We start from the raw sequence: 21,470 nt of genomic DNA on the forward strand, positions 1-21,470 counted from the left end.
CATTTCCTCTTGCTTCTGTAACAAACTAATTGACTGTTTTGCTGTTCTGGACATCAGAATGAGCACACAAGGGATTAGTACCAAGGAGTCCACAGGACTGTATTCTTGTCTGGATGCTGTAGGGGAGACGTACTTTGTTTACCAGCTTCTAAAAAATACCTCCATCCCCTAGCTCATGATCCTATCTCTCTGGTTTCAGTCCATTGTCGACTGTTCTCTCTCCTCCTCTGACCCTCACAGTTCGCTCTTTTATAAGGAGCCTTATGACATTGATCTACTCCATATAATTCAGGATCATCTCCCCATTTTTAAATCCTTAACTGAATCCTGACTGTGGACCCCACCCCACCCCACCCCCCCTTTTTTTTTATCAAGTAAGGTAACAACTGAGCCACAGATTCTAGAGAGTATTTCCTATTTCCTCACCACCATCTTTCCCAAACTAGCCATATCTAGTGTCTGTTGTGAACAATCAAAAGCAATTACATGACACCTACTTGGTCTCCGCAATGCAAAAAGAAAGGAGATGGTCCAGGAGGTGGCATAGTGGATAAAGCATTGGACTTCCAAGCATGAGGTCCTGAGTTCAACCTCTATCTAGCATGCACCAAACTGATGCTCTGGTTCTCTCTCTTTTTCTTTCTCTCTCTCTCTCTCTTTTCTCAAATAAATAAAATCTTCTAAAAAAAGAAAAGAGGGGCTGGGTGGTGGCACACCTGGTTGAGCATACATGTTACAATGTACAAGGACCCAGGTTCGAGTCCCCAGTCCCCACCTGCAGGGGGAAAGCTTCACAAGTAGTGAAGCAGTGCTGCAGGTGTCTCTCTTCCTCTCTGTCCCCCCTACCTCTTGATTTCTGGCTGTCTCTATCCAATAAATAAATAAAGATAATACAAAAAATTTAAAAAAGAAAAATGAAGGGTATTTTTGTGGTTATTAAAATTAAGAAGAGGATCATAAACAGAATGGAAAGCAAGTTGTTAAATGGCTCCTTTGTCCAAGTTTCTAAAGTACTATGTACAGTGACATATTGTGTAAACAGAGACAGCCCAACACATATCTTGGAAGATCCAAGAGAAGTGAATATTTCCTTTGACCTAGTGTGTGTGGTTCTTTCGGCAGGACACTGAAATTCTGAACACCGCCATACTCACAGGGAAGACAGTGTCCCTGCCCATCAAGGTGGTCTCAGTGGAGGAGAACAGTGTCATTACAGATATTTCAGAATCAGTGGAGTGCAAGTCCACAGACGAAGACGTCCTCAAAGTAAGTGATTTGACAACATGGGGAGCTGGGAGCTGGGACTGTGCTGGGCATCCTACCCACTCAGAAAGCTGAGCCCAGTGAAATAAGAGAGTCAACTGGTCGACTGTTGGACACCACACTTGGGTGGATTCACTCAACATCCCCTCACATTTGTGTGCAGGTGTCCCAAGATGGCTGTAAGGTTGAGCTTGTAGATAGACAGTGTTGCGTTTGTTTCTATGAATTTCTTCTCATCCTGGAATCATGTCAGAGGTTTCTTGTTGTTGTTTTTTTTTCCTGGCTGTATGAATAATGCATACTATTTATTAAGAAAACTAAATCAACTGTTACAGAAAACTCTCAGGGAGGGAAAATTAACTGTACCCTCACCATGGTTCAGAAATCACTGTCAACAGTCTGGCAAGCATCATTTAAACATCTTTTGTGATACTGGTATACAACTGAGTTTTATTCTAAGAGCAACAGGAAGTGGTGGGGTGGGTTTTTATTTGGATTTTAAGTAGATCACTTGAGCAGGTCAGAACTGGATACTGGGGCCAGGTGGTCCTGCAGTTGGTTGAGCACATTAGTTACAATGTGTGAAGAAAACAGAGTACCCAGGGTACAAGCTTCTGAGAATGGACACACACACAGAGAGAGAGAGAGAGAGAGATTTGGTGCAAGGCTGGAAGCTTTTCTTCTTTTTTCTTTTTAACACTTTACTTTTAGAGAGAGAGAGAAAAACCAAAACGGAGATAGAGTCACACACAAAGGGAGAAAGAGACCAGAGCACTACTCAGCTCAAGCTCCTGATGGTGCTGGGGATTGAACCTGGGATTTCAGGGCCTCAGACATGAAAGTCATTTTGCATAACCATGATGCTGTCTCCCTAGCCCCATTCTGGAAGCTTCTCCTTGCTCTTCTGTTCAAGGCAAAAAGTTTAAATGCCTCACTGACACACTTGTGAGGCTGGCATGTTCCACGTGCCAGAGTTTCCCCGGGTTCCATCTTGAGGCCCTGTGAGTTCCATTAGTTGGACGTGTGCCAGGCAGCAGGCTACTTCCGATGCTGCTGGGCCTTCTCATTTCATTCTTCAAACAGGTCTGTGTGGCTCTGTCTCACTAGGAAGCCTGCTTCTTACACCTTGTATCTACTTAACCTTCCTCAGTTTCTTTGGCAGACCAGACGTCAGCCCATCTCCCAGCATCCACACAGCATAAAGCAGGAATAATAATAGGAGTGACACCCTCCTCTCCACTGCCAACTGATACTCTGCTGAGAGGATAGATCTTAAATTAAGCCCCCTAACACCTAGGAAGGAGGTGAAGTGATGAAGATGTAGCTTGATTATGATGATCTTTTCACAGTACGTGCCTCTATCACAGTATTAACTGGTAGGTTTTAAATACACGTGAGTTCAACCTGTCGAAGATCTTTCGACGAAGTTGTTTGAAGAAGAAGAAAAAACTCAGAGAACGCCTTTTCCTCCAGAAACAATATGTGCCTCTCGGTGTCCGTCTTAACAGCCTGTTCTGAGATAAGGAAGATGGGGCTTTCATCTTATCATTATAGGAGCTGCTGTGCATAATTATGTGAGATAATTTTTAAAAAGAGACGGAAAAAATAGAATCTTATAAGTTTTTCTGATAGCATCTTGGCATTGTCGGAGCACACAGAGAGAGAGGGTGTTAATCACAGACCTGAAGAACTTTTTTTTGTGCTCTTTTTTTTAGTTCCATGGGGAGACCATTTTTTCATCAGGGAAATTAGCGATGGTTATTTTTAAAAAGGAAAAGAAAGGGTGGGGGCAGGCAATGGTGCACCTGGTTAAGTGCACACATGGCAGTGTGCAAGGACCCAGGTTTAAGCTCCTGGTCCCCACTTGCAGGGAGAAAGCTTCACAAGTGGTGAAGCAGGGCTGCAGGTGTCTCTTTGTCTCTCTCTCTCTCTCTCTCACCTCTCAATTTCACTGCCTCTATTCAATAAAAAAAATGAAAGAAAGAAAGAAAGAAAGAAAGAAAGAAAGAAAGAAAGAAAGAAAGAAAGAAAGAAAGGGCTAGGGATAGCTTACCCAAAAAGTGCATGCCTTGCTGTGCACAGGGCCCTAATTTGAGCCCTGGCACCACATGGAAGTACCATGGATGGCACTGGGAGAGATTCATGGAGAGTGGAGCAACGCTGAGGTATCTGTCCTTCCTACTTTCCTCCCTCAGAAAGAAGGAAGGAAGGAAGGAAGGACGGAAGGAAAGAAGGAAGGAAGGAAGGAAGGAAGGAAGGGAGGGAGGGAGGGAAGGAGGAAGGAAGAAAGGAAGGACTTGAGTCCGTTCCTGAGAGGTAAGTTTAAAAATAAAAAGTTTTGTTTGAGTGGCACTATTACTCTCAAATTCAATTTCACCTGCTTCTGGCCATGGGCCCTGTCACCCCTGAAACTCCTTTTCTTCACCAATAATATGGATTGTGTGGGGACGGCAACCATACAAACAGAATCCTTGGAAATATTGGGGTTTCAGTTCCAGATCTCAGCAATGAAACAAATGTCCCAATAAAGCAGACCACATGAGTTTTTGTTCTTGGCTGGTTCACACTCATGATTACTCCTACGCTTGCACCTTCTGACTGGCAAGCTGGCCCTCACTGCAGTGACTCTGTGGGTCTCTGTGTCCTGTTCCTGAGCTGGGCTGACAAGTGGCTGCTGCTGAAAGACCTTGTGCAAGTGATAGCACCACTCTGTACCTCCCTTTGCTCAGTTGCAATGTGGCAGGGGCCAGGTGGTAGTGTACCTGGCTAAGTGCATATGCTACCAAACTCAAGGAGCATGGTTTGAGCCCCCACTCCCCACCTGCAGAAGGGGGAAACACTTCACCGGCAGTGAAGCGGGTCTTCGGGTGTCTGTCTTTTTCTCCCCCTTTTTATCTCCTTATCCTCTCTCAAATTCTCTCTGCCCTAGTAAATAAATAAATAGCCTCCAAGGGCAGTGGATTTGCAGTGCCAGCACTGAGCCCCATTGATAACCCTGGTAACAAAAATAATAATAATAATAATAATTAATAATAAAAATAAAAGCGATTGGGTGGTGGTATACCTGGTTGAGCGCACAAGGACCCAGGTTCGAGTCCCCAACCCCCACCTATAGGAGGAGATCTTTGTGAGTGGTGAAGCAGTGCTACAGGTGTCTGTCTCTCTCCCTCTCTAGCTCCCCTTTACCCTCCCAATTTTTGTCTGTCTCTATCCAATAAACAAAGATAATAAAAAATGTTTTTAGACGGGAGTCGGGCGGTAGCACAGCAGGTTAAGCACACGTGGTACAAAGCGCAAGGACCAGTGTTAAGGATCCCGGTCCAAGCTCCTGGCTCCCCACCTGCAGGGGAGTCGCTTGACAAGCGATGAATCAGGTCTGCAGGTATCTATCTTTCTCTCCCCCCTCTGTCTTCCCCTCCTCTCTCCATTTCTCTCTGTCCTATCCAACAGCGACATCAATAACAACAACAATAATAACAACAACAAGGGCAACAAAAGGGAATAAATAAATATTTTAAAAAATTAAAAAAAGAAAAAATGTTTTTAGTACAAAAGAAATAAGAACTATGAAAACCCCTACTGTGTGCATGGTGAGGCCTCTGAGAGTGCAGACTCAGTGAATGGCTGTTCTTCTTGCTCTAAATCTTTAGATCACCAAGTTGAAGTAGTGGACAGAAATTAATGGCTTGAGGGGCAAGTCATTAGTGCAACTGGTTAAGTGCACAAGGATTGGCATAAGGATCCAAGTTCAAGTCCTCCGCTCCCCACCTGCAGGGGGCAGGGGTCACTTTGAAAGTAGGGAAGCAGGTCTGTAAGTGTCTTATCTTTCTCCCCACCTCTCTGTCTTCCCCACCTCTTTCGATTTCCCTCTGTCCTATCCAACAGTGACAGCGGCAACAAAATGGAAGAAATGGCCTCCAGGAGCAGTGGATTCCTAGTGCAGGCACCGAGCCCCAGCGATAACCCTAGAAGCAAATGAAAAAGGAAAAGAAATGAATGGCAACTGATTGTTATCAGGCTCCTTTTAGCCACCCATAAATCCTAACCCTAACCCCCTCTTCCTCTGGTATTTGTAATCGCCCTGGCAGATATAAAACCAGCTGCTGGTATTTGTAAAAGTCCTGAAAGTCTTTAGCCTTTAGGACCTCTGGCCACCTCTTAGTCCTTGTATGCAGAAGGTGAATCATGTTTTTGTCAACCTTTCTTTTGTATCAAAGAGAAATCTTACTGAACATCGAGGCCCAGAAACTTTTTGGCAGTAGCTGATTCTGGGTCTGGTGTGCCAGAAATAAAAGCTTTGTCTTGGGAGTCAGCATAGTGGGTTAAGCACACATGGCATGAAGCTCAAGGACTGGTAAAAGGATCCAGGTTCGAGCCCTGGGATCCCCACCTGTAGGGGAGTTGCTTCACAGGCGGTGAAGCAGGTCTGCAGGTGTCTTTCTCTCCCTCTTCGGTCTTCCCCTCCTCTCTCCACTTCTTTCTGTCCTATTTAACAATGACAGCATCAATAACAACAACAGTAATAACTACAACAATGAAAAACAAGGGCAACAAAAGGGAAAATAAATTTTTTTAGAAAAAATCTCTGTTTTCCAGTAACCCCAAGGTGTCGTGACTTTTGTTCAGATTCCCGCATTTACAAAGGGGAGCTATCTTCCCCCGTGATTATGGGAAAATGCTCATGCATATGGAGGCTCCTATGCAAACCCACCCCCCAGAACCTCCTTTTCTGAGAGCTTTGCTGTCTCCTCCAGGTCTCTTCTCCCTATACCATGCCTGGCATGGAAGCTTTGTGTTAAATTCCACCCTTTCTGCTTCCTGTGCCATCTGTCTCCTCCAACTGAGAAGGATCTCACCTATCTTGAGGGAAATGGTGGATGTACATCAAAGAGCAGAAGTAAGGGCATTGTGGGGAATGGATGGGACTGCCCCCAACCCCAGCCAAGGTCCACTGTGGCTGATCCTTCTAGATTCTGTCCTTTCCCTCACTCACCTGTCATCAGGAATGGAGGTGACCTTAGTGGTGTGAGGGGTGACTTCAGCCAAGGCCACTCTCTAAGGATATCTCTGGTTAAGATGAAGTGATAAGGAGAGTCTGATAAAATCAAAGGAATGGGGCCGGGTGGTGGCGCACCTGGTTGAGTGCACATGTTACAATGCGCAAGAACCTAGGTTCGAGTCCCGGTCCCCACCTGCAGGGGGAAAGCTTCACAAGTAGTGAAGTAGTGCTGCAGGTGTCTTCTGTCTCTCTTCCTCTCTACCCCCCCTTCCCTCTTGATTTCTAGCTGTCTCTATCTAATAAATAAATAAAGATTATAAAAAATTTAAAAGAAATAAAGGTGACCACCTTAATTCTATGCCAACTATGGCCATGGGCAGGTCACTTTAAAAAAAAAATCCCAAAGGAACATCAAGAATAGGTTCCAGTCCTTACCCCACATTCCCATCTGTGGAAAAGACCACCATGGGAAAGACAGGAAAACTCCTCACGTGTAAAAACAAGCCGAGGCTGCCTTGTGCAAGCGTTGGATATTTATGACAAACTCAGGTGGAGCAGAAATACGGATCTGATTTTTCTGTAGCCACACTTAATTCTGGTTCTCCGCCCCCGTCTCTGAAGTGGCACTGAAGGATTGCTGGAGTTTAGTTTTTGAACGCATTAAATTCAAGACACTGATTAGCAATGCCAAGTAGAGATGTCGCTTGAGCAGCTGAATATGTAGAGGCAGGTATTGGGAAGCTGTTTGAGAAGAGGGGGCTTTGAAAGCCTTAAAGCTAAATAGTAACAATGACAAAAGGGTCATGTTCTAGACGGAATGTCTGTGTGCCTCTGGGGACTCCTGTGATGGGTGGGTGGAGTCTTAGGGGTTCCAGGTGAAGTGATAGGCTAGTAGAACTTGCATAATTGAGCAGAGGAGACAGCATAATGGTTATGCAGAAGGACTCTCATGTCTGAGGCTCTGAGATTCCAGATTCTACCCCCAGCACCAACATAAACAGAGCTGAGGAGTGCTTTGTTGTGCCTGTCTTTCTCTCTTTGAATCTCTCTCATTAAAATAAATAAAATTTTGAAACAAAATGCACACAGTCATGGGGCAGTGAGAATAAGTCAGAAAAGAGCTTGTGTTATGGGGGTAGGCAGTATTAGAGTTTAGTCAAGTCTGACATGAAGTGGACAGGTTAGGAAGGGAGTCTTAACCACCATTGGGGTGTTGGAATTAGAGAAGGATTTAGGAATAGACACAAAAAAATAAACAGAAACTGAAAGGGGAATGGGGTCTAAAAACTTGACCAGACCGTCCAAGGATGGCAAATTGGAGCCCGGATGAGAGAGGGTCTGGGAGGTTTTAGTTCTAAGTCCTCGGTTGTTCTGCAGTTGGCCAGTGAGAACTGGTCTTGTCGTTTATATAGGTCAAGGTTGGCATGGCAGCATTGGGTCACAGGCCACTCAAGGCTTCATGGGAACTGTAGTTTGGATTGTAATCCTCAGGCCCATGCAGCCAGGTGATAGAGAACTATGAATATATTCCACAGCAGCAGGATCTTTGGCATGTGAACATGCCATGAGGACACAGCCCCATCAATAGCATCCAGACCGCCGTGTGCCTTTCTCCCTATACATCCTATAGCAGTCAGAAGACAGGCTCTCATCAGATACCAGATCTGTCATCACCTTGATCTTGAACTTGACTCAGGGTCCACTGAGTCCCCATCAGGAGTGATTTCAGCCTTAGAGTGGACAACAGCAAGGACCGTTTCTCCACAGTTAGCTTACCCACAACGAAGATGAGAAAGATTCCCAGGAAGGAAGCCAAGGACCAGAGATGAGTTCTCTTGTTGGTGGTGTTTTGTTTTGTTTCTTCCTTCCTCTCTCTCTCCCTCCCTTCCTCTCTTTCTTTATTTCTTTCTGTCTCTCTTTCTTTCTCCCTTTTCCTCTTTTGGGCACAGGAACCAGCTCATTTTGTGGTTCCACAGATGGCCACTTAGGAGATGATTAATGTGTCCTGAGACGTCCCCAGACATTTATGGCACCTTCTGGAATGATGGGAACAATGGCTCTATCGTGCCCCAGGACTCCCTACCCTCTTCATTATATATTCTGGAGCAGCCCGGTTCCCACCTCCTCCCACCTTCCCAGCTCAGGAAGGTAATAAATGAGAAAAGTCAATGGTCTGTAAATTACAACATTGATTAAAGAAGTGATTACTGATAGAACTCTTGCTGGGCTATTATGCTAATACCATCCCCAATGTGGGACAGTGTTTACATGCTAATGACAAGTCTGGGAGAATCACTGAAATTGCTTCCCCAACCCCCCACCCCAATCATTACGTAAACATTTTTAAAACTCTCTTGACCCTGGGCATGAACTTGGCCTCCTGTCCACTGGCCCTCACCCCCTTCACTGCTCCATGTCACTGTCCCCAGCAGATGGAGAGTATCCTCTAGCCTGGTCCTCAACACCTGCCCTTCAAAATGGGAGTGTGAACTGAAGATGCAAATTGGACCCAGAGTGGTCATCCAGAGTTTCAGGAAACTGGGGAAGGGCAGGTGGCAGGAGGAGTTCAATGTTCAACATCTGATATTATTTCACTGGGGCCCACAGCATCCGCCCCAAAGGAGATACTGCTCCCCATCCACCCCCCCACCCCCAGCCTACGTGATCTGCACAGGTGAACAGAGGACCCAACTGGCAGTTAAAGCTCAATATGTGAAGTCCATGAGTGACTTCATTAACTCCGAGATGCGACACAAAACTGCCTGTGTGTGTTTCTGTGCAGGAATCTGCTTTATATAGAATTTTTTTTTTTTTTTTGCCTTCAGGGTTATTGCTGGGGCTCAGTGCCAGCACTGCTACTCCTGGTTGTTGTTGTTTTGTTTTGTTTCATTTTATTGACTAGGACAGAGAAAAAGTGAGAAAGGAGAGGGAGCTAGAGAAACACCTGCTTTACCACTTATGAACCTTTCTTTCTGCTGGTGGAAAGCTGGGGGGGGCTTGAACCCCAATCCTTGTGCAGATTCTTGCACTTAGAACTATGTGTGTTTAACCAGGTGTGCCACCACCTGGCCCCCTGCTTTATATGGATTTTCAGAGCAGTTGATGATCTTACAAAAAAAAAAAAAAAAGGTTAAAGGACTAGAGCAGTGGTGCATCCAGTTAGGTGCACATGTTACCATGCACAAGGACCCAAGTTCAAGGCCCCAGTTCCCACCTACCGGAGGAAGCTTCACAACCTGTGAAGCAGTGCTGCAGGTATCTCCCTTTCTACCTATCTGCCCTCTCCTTCTCTGCTTCTCTCTGTTCTACCGTGTGTGTGTGTGTGTGTGTGTGTGTGTGTGTGTGTGTGTGTGTGTCACATGAGAGCTTCCTGAAAGCTTTCAGAATCACTTATTTTGTTTTTGCTCTTCTTGTTTCCATCTTTTCTGTTTCTCACTGCATCTCCCAAGATTCTTGGTTGGTTGGTTGGTTGGTTGGTTGGTTGGTTATTTTGAAGCAAAAATGCTCAATGAAGAAAGGACTCTGTCCATCCATTTTGATGTCCCCATCTGTCCATGAGTCACCTGTCTGTCCTTTCCATCCATGCAGTCATTTACAAACTCATCCATATATCTATCCCTCCACCTACTTACACTTCCTCTTACTCACTCACCCATCTATCTGTTCGTGATTTAGTGTCTACCCCTCCATCCACCCCCATATTTATCCCTTCATTCATTCACCACCTATTCATACATTCACCTACCCACTTAGTCAACCAGTGAAGCTGCCTCCATTTTTCTGGGCTCTTGTAAGGAATCAAGAGCTCAAAGATGGGGGTGGTAGATAACATAATGGTTATGCAAAGGAATTCTCATGCCTGAGAGAAAAAGAAAGGAAGGAACGAACGAACGAACGAAGGAACAAAGGAAGAAAGAAAGAGAGGAAGGTGGGAAGGAATTCTAGCCCCTGCTACATGGGACCAGCTCCCACGTACACCTACTGCACCAAATCCTTGCCTCAGGCTCTGCATTCAGAAGAACTTACATTGTGTGTGTGTGTGTGTGTGTGTGTGTGTGTGTGTGTGTGTGTTCAGCTACAAAAAAGAACGCACAGAAAGGGACTATTCTCCATGGCCCAGTAAGCTTCTCCATTTCCCCTCTCTCTCTGCAGGTGTCTGACCACTGTGACTATGTCTTCGTCAATGGCAAAGAGATCAAAGGCAAGGTGGATGCAGCAGTGAACTTCACCTACCAGTACCTGAGTGCCCCCCTGCACATCACTGTGTGGGTGCCCAGGCTGCCCCTGCAGATCGAGGTCTCTGACACAGAGCTTAGCCAGATTAAAGGCTGGAGGGTCCCCATTGTGACCAGTAAGAGGTGAGTGGGGTAGGGCTATAACAGCAGAACCACTAAGACTCATAGCTTTTGGGTCCTGACTGTGACCCTCCAAGTCCAGCAGGCTGGAGGTCAGGGCAGCCATCTTGCCCTGTGACCTTATAGCAACCCCTGGGGAAGCTGAGGCCCCAAGCTAGCCCAGCCAGAAGGAAGACTATTCAGTGGCACCAAACCAAGCTCTCTGCACCCTACCTTGGGTTTTCTTTCTTTCTTATTATTATTGTTATTAGTGATTTAATATCAATTTACAAAATTATGAGATAACAGGGATATAATTCCACACCATTTCCACCAGCAGAGTTCTGTGTCCCCATTCCGTCCACTGGAACTGCAGTAGTTCTCTCACTGTCACAGATATGGGTTGACTATTATTTCTATAGCTAGCTATCTATATTTTTATATATTTTGCTCTACCTTTGGTTTTCTATAGGTTGTCTTGAAAGCAACCCGCCCCCTCTCCAAAAAAAATAGTGATAACAGAAGTTCTTTCTCTCACCTCCTGAGAAGTTGAGATTGGGTTGATTTTATCTAAACCATCCTTTATTTTTCTTTTTTCTTTTCTTTTCTTTCTGAGCTTGGTCAATATAAACTTTGAAAGCTCCATAAAAAAAGTGCCAGGCGTTATTATCATGTGCAAGGACCCCAGTGGGTTCATGACTCACCCGCAGGGGCTGAGCTTCACAATCAGTGAAGCAGTGCTGCATATGTCGTCCCCCCCATCTCTTTTGTTCTCTCTCTTCCTATTAATTAATTAGTTAATTAACTAATTCCCTTTCCTATTAATTTCTCTCTGTCTCTAGCCAGTTAATTAATTAATTACAGTTTTGCCTCAAACCTTAGGAGAGCAAATGAGCTCACCCATAGGGGATAGCAGAATGGGAACTGGTCTCCAGAACTTGCTAGCAGAGCACAGAGATGTCACTTTCTGATGTGACAGAATGTTCTAGAACCATGTGCTATTCCATACTCAGCAGTCAGGAGCACACATGGCTATGGCGTACTTGAGGTTGAGGCATTTCATTAATAGATTCATTTCATGTTGCTGATTGTGTTCCCTATAGCCACATGCAGCCATTAACTACTTTCTGGATAGTTTCTCTTTTAAAAAAAAACAGTTTTTAAATGTATTTATAAAATGGAAATATTGACAAGGCCATAAGATAAGAGGGGTACATTTCCACATTCCCACCACCAGAGTTCCGCATCCCATCCCCTTTCTTGAAAACTTTCCTATTCCTTAACCCTCAGGGAGCATGGACCCAGGTTCATTATGGGGTGCAGAAGGTGGAAGGTCTGGCTTCTGTAATTGCTTCCCCGCTGAACATGGGCATTGACAGGTTGATCCATACTCCCAGCCTGTCTCTCTCTTTCTCTAGTGGGGCAGGGCTAAGAGAGACAGAGAACCAGGACACATTGGTGGGGTCGTCTGCCCAGGGAAGCCCAGTGGGCATCACGGTAGCATCTGGAACCTGGTGGCTGAAAAAGAGTTAAGAGAGAAAGCAGAACAAATTGTTGGCTAATCATGAACCTAAAGGCAAGAATATTGCAGATGAAGATTTAGGGTCTCCATTTTGGAAAAAGCTAGTAGGTCTATATTAGGTATAGTCCAAGGGGCCCATGACTTTACTAATTTTTGCCTGAGTCTGACAGTGACCTAAGTTTTTGTCTGGGGAGATGGTGTGATAGTTGGAAAAAGGACTAGAAAGCTGGATCAGAGAAGAGAGTAACTCACAAATATGGGGAAAGTGTATAAGTATTGTTAACTGTAAACCCCTCTGTATAGTTTCTAACATAGACAATGTGAGGGTTTTTTTTTATTATTTTGTTTCTGGTTTTGTTTCTGTTTTTAATTTTTTTTAACCAGAGCACTGTTCAGCTCTGGCTTATGGTGGTGCGGAGGATTGGACCTGGAACTTTGGAGCCTCAGGCATGAGAGTCTGTTTGTATAACCATTATGCTATCTACCCTCTGCCTTTTTAAATTATTTTATGTGGGTTTGGTGCCTGCACTGAGAATTGAGAGGGGAGGGAGGGATAGAGAAGGAAAGAGAAGTGGTACAGGAGGTGGCACAATAGATAAAGTATTAGACTCTCAAGCATGAGGTCCTGAGTTCAATCCCCAGCAGCACATGTACCAGAGTGATGTCTGTTTCTTTCTCTCTCCTATCTTTCTTATTAATAAATAAAAGAAATCTTTCTTAAAGAGAGACACTTGCAGCACTGTTTCACCACTTGTCAAGTTTCCCCCTGCAGGTGAGGACCAGGGGTTTGAACCTGTGTCCTTACACATGATAACATGTGTGCTCAACCTAGTATATCACCACTGGGCACCTGCAACTGTGCGTTCTTAAGATTTCTGACTGTAACTGTCTCCAAGGAGGACATGCTTAGCTGTCTGTCCTGTGGCAGCGCTGGCCCAGGCTCCTGTCTCAAGTAATGCTGTCTCTTTGGTGTTGGGGGGGCTTCTGTTCCTCTGACCCCAACATCTGTCCCCCATCCTCACCCCAGGCCCACCCGGGAGAGCGAGGATGAGGACGAGGACGAGCGGCGGGGCCGGGGCTGCGCCCTGCAGTACCAGCGTGCCATGGTGCGTGTGCTCACCCAGTTCGTGGCGGAGGGCGCAGGCTCCTGGGCACCGCACAGCCACCTGCTTACTCCCGACTGGCAGCTGGACATCACGCACCTGGTGGCCGACTTCATGAAGCTGGAGGAACCCCACGTGGCCATGCTGCAGGACAGCAGGATCCTGGTCGGCCGGGAGGTCGGGATGACCACCATCCAGGTAGGGAGCCGGCTTCTCACCTTCCCAGCATGAACACTGTCACCATGGACGGTGGAGAAGGGGGTGGCACGGGGGTGATTCCAGAGATGCGCATGTTGTGGGATATTTACACAGAAGAACAGGACACGCTGAGGCAATTCAGTAGAAAGCAGTGTTTATTTAATGACTGCAGGGCCAGCGAACTTATGTTAAAAAACCTGGGGGGCCGGGAGGTAGCTCACCAGGTTAACCGCACATAGTGTGAAGTGCAAGGACCAGCGCAAGGATCCTGGTTCGAGTCTTCAGCTCCCTACCTGTTGGGGAGGTCGCCTCACAAGCAGTGAAGCAGGTCTGCAGATATCTATGCTACTCTCTCTCCCTATCTTCCACCTCCCTTTGCAATTTCTTTCTGTCCTATCAAAAAAAAAAAAAAGGAAGAAATGGCCATAGGAGCAGTGGATTTGTAGCACAGGCACCAAGCCCCAGCAATAACCCTGGAGGCAAAAAAAAAAAAACAACTACAACAAAAAACACTGAGCTCAGGAAAAACTAGGGCTATTGCTTAAAAAAAAAACTTTATTAGTGATTTAATAGTGATTTACAAAATTACAAGATGAATAGGGGTACAATTCCAAACCCATTCCCACCACCAGAGTTCTGTGTCCCCATCCCCCTCCAGCGGGAACTGCAATATTCCTCCCAAAATCTATCTATCCATGTGTATACATATATCTAGGACTATTGCTTTTTAAATTTTTTTATATTTATTTATTTTCCCTTTTGTTGCCCTTGTTTTTTATTGTTGTGGTGGTTATTATTGTTGTTGCTATTGATGTCGTCATTGCTAGATAGGACAGAGAGAAATGGAGAGAGGAGGGGAAGACAAAGAGGAGGAGAGAAAGATAGACACCTGCAGACCTGCTTTACCACCTGTGAAGCAACTCCCCTGCAGGTGGGGAGCCGGGGGCTTCAACAGGGATACTTAAGCCGGTCCTTGCGCTTTGCGCCATGTGTGCTTAACGCCACTGCACTACTGCCCAACTCCCTGGGCTATTGCTTTTATACATTTTTTGACCACCTGACAGCAACAAGTTTAAAAGAATAGGCACAAACTTGAAGGTCTCCTTTCTATATCAAGTGAGTACACTTGGAGCAGGGTCAGAGAAAGGACTCGTTGGCAGGTGCAGTAGCTCTTAAGCATTCTGCCAAGGTCACTTTGATTACAACATCCAGTTTGTGGGGGGGGGGCTGGGGGCTGGGATTGCAGCCAACTGCATCTTTTTAGAATTGTATTTATTTATTTATTTATTTATTTACTTTTATTTACAAAGTGGAAATATTGACAAGACCATAGGATAAGAGGAGTACAATTCCCACCAACAGAATTCTGCATCCCATCCCCTCGCCTGATAGCTTTCCTATTCTTTATCCCTCTGGGAGCATGGACCCAGGGTCTTTATGGGGTGCGGAAGGTGGAAGGTCTGGCTTCTGTACTTGCTTCCCCGCTGAACATGGGCGTTGGCTCCTGGAAACAGGTGATGGACTTATCTTCTGTTTCACCAACTCCCACAGGTGTTGTCCCCTCTGTCTGACTCCATCTTGGCAGAGAAGACGGTGACCGTACTAGAGGACAAAGTGTCTGTGACAGACTTGGCCATCCAGCTGGTGGCAGGGCTGACTGCCACCCTCTACCCCAGTGCGGAGAACAGCAAGGTCATCACCACTGTGACCCTGGCCGAGGAGCTGCTTCGAACCCCCAAACAGGTAGGAGAGTCCAGATGCTAGGGCTAGAGAAAGCAGTACAGGTCTGTTTGAGTCAGCAGCAGGTAAGGGGAAGGGAAGTCTGGGGCTGGGGGGTAGGGCCCAATCCAGCTTACAGAAGAGAAGCCACGTCACTGCAGACAAAGATATGATTTCACCAGCTTCCTGGTCAGAGCTCCTGGCCCCATTTTTCCACCTGCTACAGCCATCTCTTCTCAGGAGCAGAGATCTGTTGAACCTCCAATCACACCTTTCTTTCACAACTGTGATACCCTTTTATGGTGATGTAAATTTGGTGTGAACATTCTGGAAAATCCGGGGTCTGGCCATAGTGCACCCAGTTGAGCACATGCATGACCATGCTCAAGGATCCAGGTTCAAGACCCCACTCCCCACTTGCAGGAAGGAAGCTTCACAAGCAGTAAAACAGATCTTCGGGTGTCTCTCTTTATCTCTCCCTCTCTTTTTCCTCTCTTCCCTCTCAATTTCTCTCTCTCTCTCTCTCTCTTTATTAAATAAAATAGGAAAGAATACCCACCTAGAGTGATAACTCTGGCGGCAATAAAAAAAAAATAGAAAGAAGGAAGGAAGAGAGAAAGGGAAAGAGGAAGGGAGGGAGGGAGAGAGGGAGGGGAAATGCTATGGAGCTCCCTCTAGAAGCTAAAGACAGAGCTACCACCTGATCCAGCAACCCCACTTGGAGACATTCGTGCAGGAAGTAATACCCAGCCCCAGGCTGACAGCACCGTCAGTCATTTACCATAGATGGAATATGTAAGCAGCCAAAGGGCCTGTCCATAGGTGACTGGCTAGGAAATGTGAGGCGTTTCCGCAATGGGATCCAATTTAGCTGTGAAAATGGTGAAAGGTTGCTGTTCATGGCAAAACAGAAGAAGCTCACTGGAGAGGGTCCTGCAAAGTGAAATAAGTCAGACTAAAAGAGACAGTGTTGGATGCACTCACCCATCTGTGCAACACAACAATACACATTTAATGAGAAAAAAAAATGAAAATAAACCAGTGGACTTTGAACCAGGGAGATCATGTGATGGTTATGCAAAAAAAAAAAAAAAAAACACTTTCACATCTGAAGTTCTGAGGTCCCCAGCACCACCATAAAAAAAAAACTTTTTATAAATAAATTAAAATAAAAAATAACAACAACAACAAATAGCAGAAAGCTCTTTGCTGTGGACAGGGCACTGATTAGGAACCAGTTGGTATTATTCCAATCTCCTTGTCATGGGTCAAGGTCACCAGCCCTGATCCAGGCTGAGGCATCTGTCTGCATCAACTTAGGGGAGGTCCCAAGGGGAACCTGTGGGTGGACTTCACCTGCTTTGCAAGCATGACTTCTGACAGGACATCAGCTCTAGATCATTCCCAGGTGTGTGTTATTTTCGACTCACTCAGAATCTCTCCTCTTTGGGGAAATGCATTGATTTCTCCTGAGAAAACCCCATGTTCCAACCTCACTGTGATGAGGTAATGGGAGGGAGGGAGAATTCAGTCTCAGTCACACCGTGGAGTTGATGGAGATGGACTCTGGAAAATCTGAGGTGTTCTGAGAGCTTACTTCAGAGGTCCTGCTGTTCCATGGGGCCAGGTTGCTATTGAGTTATTTTCTCCCGCTGGAGTTTGTGGAAAAAAGGGAAAAAAAAAAAAAAACTGGCTCCAACAGAGAAATAAGTCAGGACCAGCTTACATCCTCTGTGGAAAGTGTTTTATCTCCACCCTGAAACCAAGAACAGATACTTGCCCTTGGCTGCTTCTGCTCTAAAGGAAGTGGGAAGTGAAAAGAGGAATCTCTTTGCATACGTGTGTTGATTTAGATGGCGGAAGGGGTTTTGTCTGGTAGGTGACTCATCTGTCCTTATAGGTAGAGTTGATCGTAAGAAGGTGACACCTACTGACCTACTGGGACACATTCTTTTTTTTTTTTTTTTTAATTTATTCCCTTTTGTTGCCCCTGTTGTTTTATTATTGTAGTTATTATTGATGTCCTTGTTGGATAGGACAGAGAGAAATGGAGAGAGGAGGGCAGAACAGAGAGGGGGAAAGAAAGATACCTGCAGACTTGCTTCACCGCCTGTGAAGTGATTCCCCTGCAGGTAGAGAGCCGGGGGCTTGAACCAGGACCCTTATGCCGGTCCTTGTGCTTAACCCGCTGTGCTACTACTGCCTGACTCCCTGGGGATACATTCTTATCTTGGTTTTGGGACCCTCGAGCCAGAGATAAAGATACACGTGCAAGCGTTTGAATTGGGTGGTAAAGGGAAACCCAACACACACACACACACACACACAACACACACACACAACACACACACACACACACACACACACACTGGAGTTTCTGGACCTTCTCAGCTTACTACAGACACAGTTACCATAGAAAAGGCAAAGAATTGGGATGTTGAAATAGTTCACTTGAGTAATGTGTTGCTTTGGGGGCCTAGTGGTGGCACACCCAGTTAAGCATACATCATACTGTGTGCAAGGACCCAGGGTTCGAGCCCCTGCTCCCCACCTGCAGTAAAGCAGGTCTGCCAGTGTCTTTCTCTTTCTGTCTTCCCTCTCTCAACTTCTCTGTCCTGTCAAATAAAAACAGAAAGAGAAAAAAATGGCTGTTGATAGCAATAGATTCATAGTGTTGGCACAGAGCCCCAGAGATGAACCTGGTAGCAAAATAATAACAACAACAATAATAAAATGTAATGCTCTGCCATGTGCATGACTGAGGTTTGAGCGTGGAGTTAACTGCATTGAAAAAATCTTTAGTGTCCGTGTGTGTGTGTGTGTGTGTGTGTGTGTGTGTGTGTGTGTGTGTGTGTCTTCCTCTGTTTCTGTTTCTGTTTCTGTCTCTGTCTATCTAAAATAGAGAAGAGGCTAGGAGAGTTCTTGATCTGGAGAAGTAGGAATTGAATAGCATACAAACTCTGTTGTCAGTGGTCAGTTAGTTGAAGGCTACTTCTAGAGAGTTTTCACCCCTTGACATTTTCTAACTGGGACTAGAGACAAGAAAATGTCCTTGAACAATCAATTACCTTGTGGGATTCAGGATTGAAAGTAGAGCCAACAGATGATCCTGGCAATGACCTAGATCAGAGGACTGTTCAGCTCTGGCTTTTAGAGGTGAAGGGGATTGAACCTGGGACCTCAGAGCCTCAGGCATGAAAATCTTTTGCAGAAACATTATGATATCTCTCCAACCCTTAATTTCTTTCAAACTTCTTTTTTTTTTTTTAATTTCTTTAATGGGGAATTCATTGTTTGCATTCTACAGTAAATACAATAGTTTGTACATGCATCACATTTCTCAGTTTTCCATATAACAATACAACCCCCACTAGGTCCTCTGTCATCATTCTTGAACCTGTATTCTTCCCCCCCAAACCCCTTTTACTTTGGTGTAATATGCCAATTCCAGTTCAGGTTCTACTTGTGTCTTCTCTTCTGATCTTGTTTTTCAACTTCTGCCTGAGAGTGAGATCATCCCATATTCATCCTTCTCTTTCTGACTTATTTCACTTATGAATTACTCAAGGTCCATCCAAGATCAGCTGAAAACAGTGAAGTCACCATTTTTCATAGCTGAGTAGTATTCCACTGTGTATATATACCTGAACTTGCTCAGCCACTCATCTGTTGTTGGACACCTGGGATGCTTCCAGGTTTTGGCTATTACAAATTGTGCTGCTAAGAACATATGTGTACATAGATCTTTTTGAATAGGTGTGATAGGTACCTTAGGGTATATACCCAGGAGAGGAGTTGCAGGATCATAGAGCAGGTCCATTTCTAGCCTTCTGAGAGTTTTCCAGACTGTCCACCACAGAGGCTGGACCAACTTACATTCCCACCAGCAGTGCAGGAGGGTTCCTTTGACCCACAACCTCTCCAGGATTTGCTGCTGTTACCTTTTCTGATGTATGACATTCTCACAGGAGTGAAGTGGTATCTCATTGTTGTCTTTATTTGCATTTCTCTGACAATCAAAGACTTGGAGCATTTTTTCATGTGTTTCTCAGCCTTTTGGATCTCTTCTGTGGTGAATATTCTGTCCATGTCCCCTCCCCATTTTTGGATGGGGTCATTTATTTTCTTGTTGTTGAGTTTGGCAAGCTCTTTATATATTTTGGTTATTAAACTCATGTCTGAAGTATGGTACATAAAGATCTTCTCCATTCTGTGAGGGGTTCTCTTGGTTTGGGTAGTGGCTTCTTTTGCTGTGCAGAAGGTTTTTAACTTGATGTAGTCCCATAGACTTATGCTTGCCTTAGTCTTCTTTGTAGTTGGATTCGTTTCATTGAAGATGTCTTTAAAATTTATGTGGAAAAGAGTTGTGCCAATATTTTCCTCTAAGTGTCTGATAGTTTCTGGTCTAACATCCAAGTCCTTGATCCATTTGGAATTTACTTTTATATTTGGTGAAATATAGTGTTTCAGTTTCATTCTTCTGCATGTTTCAACACATTTTTTCTAACACCATTTGTTGAAGAGACTCTGCTTTCCCCATTTAATAGTCTGGGCCCCTTTGTCAAAGTCCATAGGTGTGGGGGCTTACGTCTGGGCTCTCAATTCTATTCCACTGATCAGTGTGTCTGTTCATGTTCCAGTACCAAAGCAGTTTTGATGACAACGGTCCTATAATACAATTTGAGATCTGGGAGTGTAATGCCTCCAGTTCTGTTCTTTCCTCTCAAGATTTTTTTGGTAATTGTAGGTCTTTTCTGGTTCCGGGTGGGTAAACTTTTGTAGCATTTGTTCTATTCTCCTAAAACTGTATTTGGGATCTTGATGGGGATAGCATTAAATTTGTAGATGGCTCTGGGTAGTATATTCATTTTGATGATGTTAATTTTTCCAACCCATGAACATGGAATATCTTTCCACTTCTTTGTGTCTGTTTCAATTTCCCATAATTAGTGACCCATAATTTTCAGTATACAAGTCTTTCACTTCTTTGGTTAGGTTTATTCCTAGATATTTTATTGTTTTAGTTGCTATAGTAAAAGGAATTGATTTCTGGATTTCAACTTCTAACTTAGTGTTTGCATAGAGGAATGCCACTGACTTTTGAATGTAAATTGTGTAGCCTGACACCTTACTGTATTGCCTGATGATTTCCAAAAGCTTCTTGCTGGGTTCCTTAGGTTCTTCTATGTATACTATCATGTCACCTGCAAATAGGGAGAGTTTGACTTCTTCTCTTCCAATCTGTATGCCTTTAATTCCTTGCTCCTGCCATATTGCTATGACAAGAACTTCCAAGACTATGTTAAATAGTAATGGTGATAGTGGGCATCCCTGTCTAGTACCTGATCTGAGGGGAAATGCTTCCAGTTTTTCACCATTGAGTATGATGTTGGCTGTAGGTTTGCTATATATATAGACTCCACTATCTTCAGGAATTTTCCATCTATTCCCATTTTTTGTAGTGTTTTGATCATAAAGGGATGTTGTATTTTGTCAAAGGCTTTCCCTGCATCTATTGATATGACCATGTGGTTTTTGGTCTTGCTTTTGTTGATGTGGTGAATCACATTGATTGATTTATGTATATTAAGCCAACCTTGCATGCCTGGGATAAACCCCACTTGGTCATTATGAACAATCTTTTTAATATATTGCTATATCTGGTTGGATAGAATTTTGCTCAATATTTTTGCATTTATGTTCATCAGAGATATTGGTCTGTAGTTTTCTTTTTTGGTTGTGTCCCTGTCTGCTTTTGGTATCAGAGTGATGTTGGCTTCATAGAAGCTGGCAGGGAGTATTCCAGTGTCTTCAAACTTCTGGAAGACTTTTAAAAGTAGAGGTATTAGTTCTTCTTGGACGGTTTTGTAGAATTCATTTGTAAAACCATCTGGTCCAGGACTTTTATTTTTGGGAAGCTTTTTGATAACTTTTTCAATTTCATTAGCTGTGATGGGCCTGTTCATGTTATCTGTTTCCTCTTTTCTTAATTTTGGAAGTTTATAGGTATCTAGGAAATTGGCCATTTCTTCCACATTCTCTAGCTTGGTGGCATATAATTGTTCATAGAAGCCTCGCATGATATGCTGAATTTCTGCAGTGTCTATTGTGATATCTCCTGTTTCATTTACTATCCGATTTATTTGAGTCTTCTCCCTTTTTTGTTTTGTGAGTCTGGCTAAAGGTTTGTGAATTTTTTTCACTCTTTCAAAGAACCAACATTGACTTTTGTTGATCTTTTGTATGGTTTTCTTATTTTCAATGTTATTGATTTCTCCCCTAACTCTAATGATTTCTGTCCTTCTGGTTGCTTTAGGGTTCCTTTGTTCTTT

General features: G+C 44.4%; 1 protein-coding gene across 1 annotated transcript in view; it reads left to right on the top strand.

Annotated features, from left to right (window-relative positions):
• The window catches only part of TMEM132C (transmembrane protein 132C), a 388,356-nt gene that overhangs the window by 358,426 nt on the left and 8,460 nt on the right, over positions 1-21,470 (top strand). Inside the window, exons 5-8 of the mRNA XM_060193293.1 lie at positions 1,123-1,266; positions 10,415-10,620; positions 13,146-13,419; positions 14,971-15,162. Coding sequence (XP_060049276.1) covers positions 1,123-1,266; positions 10,415-10,620; positions 13,146-13,419; positions 14,971-15,162 — 816 coding nt within the window. The remainder of the gene's footprint in view (positions 1-1,122; positions 1,267-10,414; positions 10,621-13,145; positions 13,420-14,970; positions 15,163-21,470) is intronic.

This window comes from Erinaceus europaeus, chromosome 6 (assembly GCF_950295315.1).
Source record: "Erinaceus europaeus chromosome 6, mEriEur2.1, whole genome shotgun sequence".
NCBI lineage: Eukaryota > Metazoa > Chordata > Mammalia > Eulipotyphla > Erinaceidae > Erinaceus > Erinaceus europaeus.